Source organism: Dipteris shenzhenensis, chromosome 27 (genome assembly GCF_047967505.1).
Source record: "Dipteris shenzhenensis isolate YYH24624 ecotype China chromosome 27, Dip_SZ_1.0, whole genome shotgun sequence".
Lineage (NCBI taxonomy): Eukaryota > Viridiplantae > Streptophyta > Polypodiopsida > Gleicheniales > Dipteridaceae > Dipteris > Dipteris shenzhenensis.
Genome location: NC_141622.1, coordinates 47,629,152 through 47,638,491, shown reverse-complemented (window position 1 = coordinate 47,638,491; position 9,340 = coordinate 47,629,152). Strand labels below are relative to the sequence as shown.

Genomic DNA, 9,340 nt, shown 5'->3' with positions numbered 1-9,340 from the left:
TAGTTGAGGTGCTTAATACCCTTTATTGCAAATATTTTACCAAATCTAGCTCCTTAAATATTGACATCATCTAATTGCATAATCTAATTGCATACGATGATTCTATACAAAGCATGTAGAACTGAAAAAATTGGTCACTTTTCCTATTTGGACCACTTGAAATTCTCCCTAGACCAAAAGTTATGGCTTGTCAAATTTTGTTAAGAAGAACAGTCAAATGATGATATGGCAATCAATGCACATGCCATGTGTGTGAAAAGTGTCGACTGAACTATGTGTGCAAATGTAGAAAAAAAATTGTGCTTAGCAAGAGGTTACTTTGTGTTGTGTGTGCCCACCAATGTGGTAGTGTGCCACATGGCAGATGGTGGTGACTTATCTACCACATGGCATTAGGCCATGTAGCTTATCCTTTGTGATTTTGAGCATGTATGGAGCTTAGGCATCGATGGAGTGCCAAAGATCACTTGGAATTATTATCCATTTGTTTTATTTTTTGCTTTACCGCATAGTTGATGGCTCATCAACTTGTGTAGTTTACCTTTGTAGAACTACTTCTAGTCCAACATCTATTGGGTTAGTCAATGCTCATTCTGTTTTACCCACATTGCCTAGGTCAAAGATCACAATAGCCTTGCTTGTGCACTTGTTCTGTGATTGCTTACCTAGCCTTTTGCTTGTGTGTTCTATCGACTATTTGCTTTGCTATTGAGTTGTTGTGTGTAGTCCTTCATAGCTAGCTTTGTGTCACTTGGGTTATTTGCTTGTTGGAATTTGGTTGTTGCCTATTTAGATAGGCTTGTTTCTTATTGTATGTAGTGTCGCTTACCTAGGATCTTCTTGTTAAGTGCTTTTATGTTGAAGCAGCACATCGTTTGTTGCCTATGCGTTGTCGTTTTTAGATTCTTCTCTACTTAGTTTGTTTTCTTGGCCGTCATATGTTGAATGATGACACGCAGACTCAACACAAGTAATTCCACTAGCACCATTGCTTCTAGAATGAATGCCAAGTGAATGAAGGAGTTGTGTCATTGTACCTTGAATTCAAGTGAACTTCCCTATGCATCATGTTTTAGAAGGGTTCTCATGGACAGGTCGATCGCAACTCACAATGGCATTTGACCTTGTCAAGTTAGGCCTTGTGACATGCTACTTTGTCTAGGATGTTGTTCGTGAATGAGATCAAGAATGGGTCTTTGATAATCTATTTGTTAGTCTTTCTCTAGTCTACGTAGACTCTCAACCTACCATTTTTCTTTGACACCGTTATGATAGGAAACATCCAATCACTTCAATCTAACTAGTAGATAAATATTGCCCTTCGCAGCAACTAGTCATCTATTTTCCAACTTGGCATATTTGGGTTCCTTTGAGAATCGATACCCTTATTGCTGAATTGGCTTTCCATCTAGATGAGAGGGATTCAATGCTAGATCACACTCAGTGGTACCCTCTTCAAGTTCATGTATTCCCCTGTAAATATGCCATCGTACTCTAGCAAGAGTTATTGGACTCATTTGAGGATTTGTTGGGAAGTTCTTTGTGGAACTTTATCAACATTGGAACCTCCTACGAACCCACATCGATTTCCTTGATGGCTTGCCTTTCTACGATTTGGCTGCTACCACTAGTTCGGTGATCCAATAGAGTGGCTCTTAGTAGACTACCCTCTACCCCTCTTTGTCTTTGGTGAAGCCCTTTGGGAAGGCCATTTGGCTCTTTGTCTTCCTTTGGCATTTCTTGGTGCTACCCTCATGCGTTAATAGTGGCCAATTGACACAATGCTAAGTTTAAGTAACTTATCTTCAACGTCTAAGGGTATGCCTCTTCCACTTTTGGGCACTTGGGCTTACATTCCTTTAAGACGGTGCTCTTTACCATTGCTATTTACACCTCTTGCTTGTCATGTGCAATGGTGAACCTATCACCACCCCAAACCTTGGCTCCCTTCAGCCATGATCTTCTTACTAGCATTGGTTAGCCTTGCTCATTCTCCATCTTGATCACGATGAATGTGATCACAAAGTATATTGCATGATTTTTGTGCATACATCTGTGAGTGTACCCTTCAACATCACTAACCTTTGATCCTCTATGTGAATTTCAAAAGGAGATGGCTTCAACTTTGCAGCTTGGGCTGCTTTTGGACTTTCTCAAAGATGATGTTTACTCTAGATCCTCCATCAATGGGCACTCCCTTCACAGTGTGATTCCAATTTTTAACATCGATCATGGGTACCTCTTTATCCCAAATAGTTGTCTCGGTGACTTCCACCCTTGTGGTCAATGGCTTTGCTATAGGTCGTTCATTGCTTGAGGGATTTTAGAAGACCTTCGTGGAGTGGGGAGCACGTTCTAGCAGCTTCCCAATGCAAACCGTCACATTTAGCTCTTAAAATTCCTCAATAGGCCATTTGTTGTCGATTCCTGAATCGTTCTCATTCCTCGCTTGGACACACTCCAGCTCCTCCATACAAGTACTTGCATTCATTCCTCACTTTATTACTGGTCCTCTTTGTTGCCCTTGTTGCTCACCCTCTTCAAGTCTCCCCTTAAGTTAGACATATTAAGGGAACATCATTTGGAAAACGTGAATACATCTAAAATCATAAAAGGCATCCAAAGCGGCTAGCTATTGTTAACAAGGCGAAAATTTCACTAGGCGCGCCAAAGGAGATGTAGATTAGGAGAACCTTTAAATTCCATGTGAAGTTATCATTCAATGATAGCATTCATGTAAGGAAAACTTCACCCTTAGATGAGGACAACCTTAGATGTAAGGAAAACTTAGATGATAGCATTCATGTAAGGAAAACTTCAACCTTAGATGAGGACAACCAAATCCCCTCGAGTTTATCCTTCCATGATAACATTCATTTAAGGCCCTCATAGACAGAGAAAGGCAAAACAAATGCTTAGGCATTTGCCCTTTGGCATGCCAAAAACGCGTTAACAGTAGTAAAACACAATAGTTCAAAGAAACGAGTGCATCAGTTGAACAGCCACTTTTCAACTTTGGCGAGCAAAATCTTTTGTGCAGGTTGTTCGTTGTCCAAGAGTCCGAATCGATGGGTTTTGCGAAGCTTGCGTGGGCTTGAATCCATGAAATTGTTCCACTCAACGCGTGCTTCGACCCAATTGAAATCATGCCTCGCTATACGACGTCTCAAACCTACACCGATGGCAATACTCAAATTGTGGCTATGCAAGATTCTGACCTCCAGCTTACCTTAACAGCTCCACCCTCCGATACTGCTGCTGCCAGAGTGGAAGACGAAGATTTGGAAATCAAGCTCCGGCGCATCATTGAACACGTTCCCGTCCGTATAAGTAATACATCGGGTAGCTCTGCCGGTTCGGGATCAGGAGACTTCCATCAGGTACATTTGATTTTGACGAGGAGAGACACTACGTTCTCTTTTTCGATGCTTATGGAAAAGCATCTGAAGTATCCGACATTACTAACTAATCTTTAACAACAACATTCAGCCTGTCCAGGACTGAATTGCCAGCTAGCGTAGTTAAAATGAAAGTGTGAAAATAAACACGAAGGTTACTGCCGAGAGAGCCTATTAATGGCGTTGGTGCGTTCGTGCCAAACCTTTTGCCCGATCCTAAACCCTGAGAAACTGCCATCGGCTTCCTTCCAGAGAGCGAAGTATGGCAGAGTCGCGTACATTGCACCTCCATCACAGCCCCAGAGAGCAGAGAAAGTCCTATGTGGCGTCGCTTACATAGCACCATTAGGTGAACAAAAGTCGGGCTTGGCTAGAAGACACAAAAAAATGACCTTTGTTTGCCCTTTCGTAAGAGGGAAGGGGGCGAGGAGGGGGTTGAGGGGCGGGGGAACCGCAAGGTCAAACACTATGTTGAAAGAAAATTCAAACGTAATTATACAATAAGAGTGCTCACGGGTTTAGAACATGCATATTTCTGGAGCTTCAATAGCTCAAGCAATGATGCTGCTTGGAGGTTGAGCTCTAAAGGGGACAGTCCATTGCCTGCCAAGTGGTGAAGGGACCGTGGACAATTGTTTGATTTGGGGACAAGTATGGAGGCTTCAAACAAGTGTGTGTGTGGTGGTGGTGGGAGGGGGGTAACAAGTGGAGATATCAACTTAATTGATCTTGAGAGGACATGTGTAGGAGCAAGTTGTCTAGCTGTTCGAGGGAGCTCCTCCACGTGTTGGGTAAGATCTCTCCTCTATCCAGGTGCCATCTGTCAGTAGAACTGCTACATGGCAAAGCAGGAGCCGTCACTGCGGCTGGCACGAGTCAAGCTGCCTAATGGTATTTTTGCCACCTTCTTGACAATGCCTTCGGTTCTACTACTTCGGTTTTGTCCCTGTCTTCATAGTACTTTCATTCCTACTAATCTGAAGCTTGTTGGGAGAACTAAATTTGGCTGTCCTTTTGAACATATCCTACAGGCCTTTTGAGTCTTCATCTTATCTTTGTTTACCTCCAGCATATCATAGGCCTACATCCAAGGGACTGTCAAAATTCTTTGCTAAATAGTCAAGGGTCAGTCTGCAATCCCTGCATTTGATTGGTACCAATTATGGAACTCAAGTGTGGTGTGGGTGTTTTTCTTACAATGGGATACTAGCCTTGTGAGGAATGAAAATGGCTAGGTACAGGTGAATTCTACCATGGAAGATAGCATTCCTACAACTGAGTAATGATCATGGGCATAGCTGCAACATAATTCCAGCAACACTTTATTTGGCTCACTTTGCCTATCTGTCCCCGGATGAAAAGAAAAGTGAACTTCAATTTGGTACTGAAGTTATCAAATAGTGCTTACAAAAAATTGTTTGTGAATTTGCTATCTCGATTAGAAACAATGGTCTTTGGGATACCATGATAGACAAAGATATGCTTGATGAATAGTGATGCAGCTTCAGGTGCTTTATGTCTCTTCTTGCAACTGTCTGGTGCTGATTCGTTACTGCAAGTGCACTGTGAAGGTTGAAGATCTTGGTTCTGTGGGGATGGAGCTTGGCAACCACGTGTTCATCAAGCATATCCTCGAAATTGCCACCATAAAAATTAATAGAGGCCTTGTGCCCTGCTGCCATTATTCAGAAGCACCTGTTCAGTTTCTGCCGTGCATGCGAGACTGCTGCTTGGGTTGCAGCAGGTCCTAATGCAAGGTAGGTTGTAATTATTGCACTAGTTGGTGGATGGAGATGAGAACAATGCTGCTTTTCGTTTTGTTAGACCATGAAGACAGGCCATGTACTGTGGTGGCAAAAATTGGGCTCAGATGTCCTTGATGTAACTCCTCCCCATCATATCTGACTGTCCAGATCTGTGATGCAGTGCTTGGTGTGCCACTGGTCCCACCAAGCAAAAACTTTAGTATATTGTCTTCACTAACCCAGTTCAAGAACCTCGCTTTCATGCACTTGACAGGAAAATCCATCACTTAGTGGACTACACTGATGGTGGAATTTGTTTGCGGGATTTTGCTGCTTTGGACTAGAGGAAGGACTAGATCAGTGCTGGATTGCCCTCTTCTTGGCTTCACGAGCTTCTTGGTCCAGTTCACTCTCTGTGCTGTGTGCGGTTCCGCTCTTCTTTGCTTCTTGAGCAATATTGTCTTGTTCTCTTTCTTCACGGTTCTGCTCTTCTCTAGCTAGTTGGGCATCACGGTTGTTTGTTTAGTGGCCTTCCTATCCCGGTGCTCTTCTGTGGCATGGGCATGCTATAACCTTAAGCTCTTTGTGATAAGAGCCTCATATTGTTGGGACAGCATCTGCGTCATTGCTTGCATCATGGCTAGTAGAGCGGTGGGTGTAATAAGTGTGAGGGGTGTGGATACCACCGCCTCATTGTTGGTGTTGCTTGCTGGCATCTCTGTACTCATGGTGACCTTCCAATGTAACAGGCATAAAACTTACATTACTGTCTCTAATTGTGCCTGTCCTAGATACTTGCCCCTGAAGCATGAATAACTGAGAAGAGAGAGGTTTATGTATTATTGACGTTGCCAAAGTAAGTGAGAGACATGAGTTTATGATTCACCAATAGACAATTGAATACTATTGTAAGCTTTCCTCATGGAAGAGGGTTACATCTTCTGGTTCCAGGTAAGCACTAGATACGGAGAGGCTGAGGTGGCTGTAGGAAGGAAGGCTGCTTGTTGAAGTGCTGCAACCTCTTTTGCCCCTGAATGCAGGCTTTGGCTGCCCTTTATAGGCTGGGTCTGCCCCAAATCTGGCCGACTGTAGGCAGATTCCCGACCCCACCAGGCTGTGAGCCTGCTTCTGGAGGGCCAGTCTGTAGCAGACGTGAGTAGGTCTGTATCCTACCTGACTTAGATTTGACTAGGACTATGGCCTACCTGACTTGGTTACACACCCTTCTTCTTGGAACCTGCTGGAGATTTGCTGCAAATCCTGCCACGCTCGTGTGGCCGTCTGGGAGGGCTGATGTTGTTGCACGTGTTAGAACTTAAATCCATACAGAGGGTATCCCGCAGCGGAAGACTGATATAGCGTTTCTAGGAATTACACGCGGAATTGTTTCACTACAGAATCAAAATTTCTTTACTTGTGTGTATACACTTCACAACCATTAGTGTGTGTGCAAGCCAGTAAATAGACAGTGCTCCAAGAAAGATATAGAATTCAGTTCAGCCCTCTAGGAAGGTGTTCCCACAGCGCATCAGACGGGGAGTCGGGACAGCGAACGGAGTAAGGTTTGGGGTCCGTTTCAGCAGCTCTTTTCAGTTATCTCTTGAAGTTTTACACAGCTCATTCTCAGCTCTTTATTTCAGTCATCTCTCAGCTCTCTTATAGGATCTATCACTCCTAGCTTTCACTCTCTCACTCACATAGTAACCCTGAGCCAGTGAAAGCTCAGACAGAGGGTTGACACACAGATCACGCTTGGGGACATGACTGTGACCTAGAGCCAGTGACCTGACAGTTCAGACAGAGGGTTGACACAGAGATCACACTTGGGGACATCCCCTCCCTGTTTAGAGTCGGAGCCCGACCGACAGGGGTCACGGTAGCCCTTATTAGATGCAGAACTATGACCAGGAGACGTGCCAAGGCTGTACCTGTGAGTGGCCGACAATTTCATGCCCCCATTGCCTCATCCACCCTGATGTCCTGATGATGATGATGATGAGATTGATATATAGTCGACCACCGACATGACTATGTTGTACTTAGGACTTAGTACTACCATTCTGCATTGGTGTGGATGCTTGTTTAGTAGCTCCACCACCACAGCTCGTTTGTACCAGTTTTTTCACAGTCTCATAGACCCATCGGTCTTCCGAAGACTTTAATAAACTTTCTTTCTTTCTCACTCACGCAATAACCGTGCATTCCGGTGGATAGCACAAGCCTCTCCCTTGCCTTGCAGAAGAATCCTACATCGTTAGTGTGGACAGCATAAAGGTCTCCGTATTGGTCGGCGTTGCCTCTCAGGTCCTTGAGTCTACTCTACGTGTGCACAGTGAGCTCTTCAGAAGCGTGTTCCGTTCTCTTTCGAAGAGTGTTCTTTGTATTTCTCAGTTCTCCAAGTATAAAGCAAATTCTCCCCTGACTGGGGGAGGGGGCCCTCAGTGGGTATAGGGACCCGATCGGTTGTTGACTCTACTCTCTCTATACCCTTATCTCATTTCTCTCTCTATGGTGTACAACGCTAATTCCTAGCTAAAGGTTTAAAGAAGGTCTTGCTGGGAATAACACGATCAGGTTACCGTTGCATGTTACATTATTATCAGAGCTTCGGTATGTATCCAGCTTGTCTATTGCAAGTGTATGGTTGTATTGAGATTCGGAAAGGACACACAATCAAGCGCCATGGAATGGTCAGGAAAAGGATTCACCCTTGAAGACTTTGAAGAGGAGAAATACTACCAACAAGATCCGCTTCCGCCAAGTGCTCAAGAAGTGATGGCGAACCTTCTAGAGCAGAATCGGGTCCTCCTATAGCAACAGGAAGAACATTCATCCCAGCTAGAAGAAAGCAGAAGACAGCTGGACCATATAAAATAACGTTTGGAGGAAAAAGAAGCAGAGAAGCCGTTGGAAGAAAGAGGAACCGTAGATTTTGAAAATTTGCTCTTGTTGATGTGTGAGGAACACAAAAATGAGGAGGCACTGTGACGCACAGAGCTCGCCCAGGCAAAGAGGCTACAAAAGCTAGACTAAGAGGCGATGCTTCTCCAACACAAATAGATGTTAGCCGCTATGCAGGCAAGTTTGAGCGCAGCAGCCGTCACCGCCACAGCTTTGTCATCGACAAAGGTGACACCACTCACTCGGTCCACTCCAAACTTTGTTAAGTATGATGGTAAGTGTGACCATTTAACAATTTTGCAATTTATTCATCACTTTGTAGCTCATTTTCCGTTAGCGAGGATTCAAGATGAGCAAGACAAGTCCACCTCGCAGCCCCTCATCTTACGGGTGAGGCGGTGACCTAGTGGCAACATTGGTCTAGTAAAGCATTTTAACCCAACAACTTTAAAGACGAATTTCGTTTGGGCAACATTTGTGGCCGACCTCAAAGCCCTTTTTCTCGCATCCCAACATATGCTTAACTTGGAGAATGAGTTTTCTCGTCTCTCCCAGAATGGTTTGCCTGTGTCGACATACAGTAACAAGGTCATCACGTTGGTGCAGCAGTTGGGCGTGACAGAGAGCGCCAAGATGAAGCAATCCATGGACACCAACATTCGTTACACCATTTGAAACTTCGGCCCGCATGATTACGAGTGGGCGCTGACTCTCGCACAGAATCAAGAGATGATGCTGAATGGGAGAAAGCCCAAGCGTGTTTAGAAAGATTCCAAAGCCCGCAACAGTCAAACAACACATCGGGTTAGGATCAGAAGGACAACTAGTTCCAAAAGAAAAACGGCCAGGCTTCTGGTAAAAAGGACTCCAAGCCCAAGATGACTCGGGATAAGAAGGCTAAAGGCTGAATGGGGGAAAGCCCAAGCAGGTCCAGAAAGATTCCAAAGCCCGCAACGGTCAAACAACACAGCGGGTAAGGATCAGAAGGACAACCAGTTCCAAAAGAAAAATGGCCAGGCTTCTGGTAAAAAGAAGGACTCCAAGCCCAAGATGACTCCGACTCCGGATGAGAAGGCTAAAGCGGGCATTATGGGAGGCTATCTACAACCCGACAAGCAGAAGTGGTGCCACCAAGAACATCGCTGCTTTCATTGCCACCACATCGCTAGGCATGGCAAGAAGGATTGTCCGAAGTGGCTTGCTAAGAAGGCTTCGAAAGCGCCTACTTGGTCCGTCGCCAATATATTGGCGCTTCGAGCCCCGCCTCCATCCTCAGCTACGAATGCTGTCTTTCTA

At 44.7% G+C, this 9,340-nt stretch overlaps 1 protein-coding gene across 1 annotated transcript in view; it reads left to right on the top strand.

Moving 5' to 3' along the window:
• The first annotated feature begins 2,971 nt into the window (after window positions 1-2,971).
• LOC147884405 (PRKR-interacting protein) overlaps window positions 2,972-9,340 on the top strand; it is a 41,402-nt gene continuing 35,033 nt past the window's right edge. Inside the window, exon 1 of the mRNA XM_087398727.1 lies at window positions 2,972-3,380. Coding sequence (XP_087254853.1) covers window positions 3,147-3,380 — 234 coding nt within the window. The 5' untranslated portion in view covers window positions 2,972-3,146. The remainder of the gene's footprint in view (window positions 3,381-9,340) is intronic.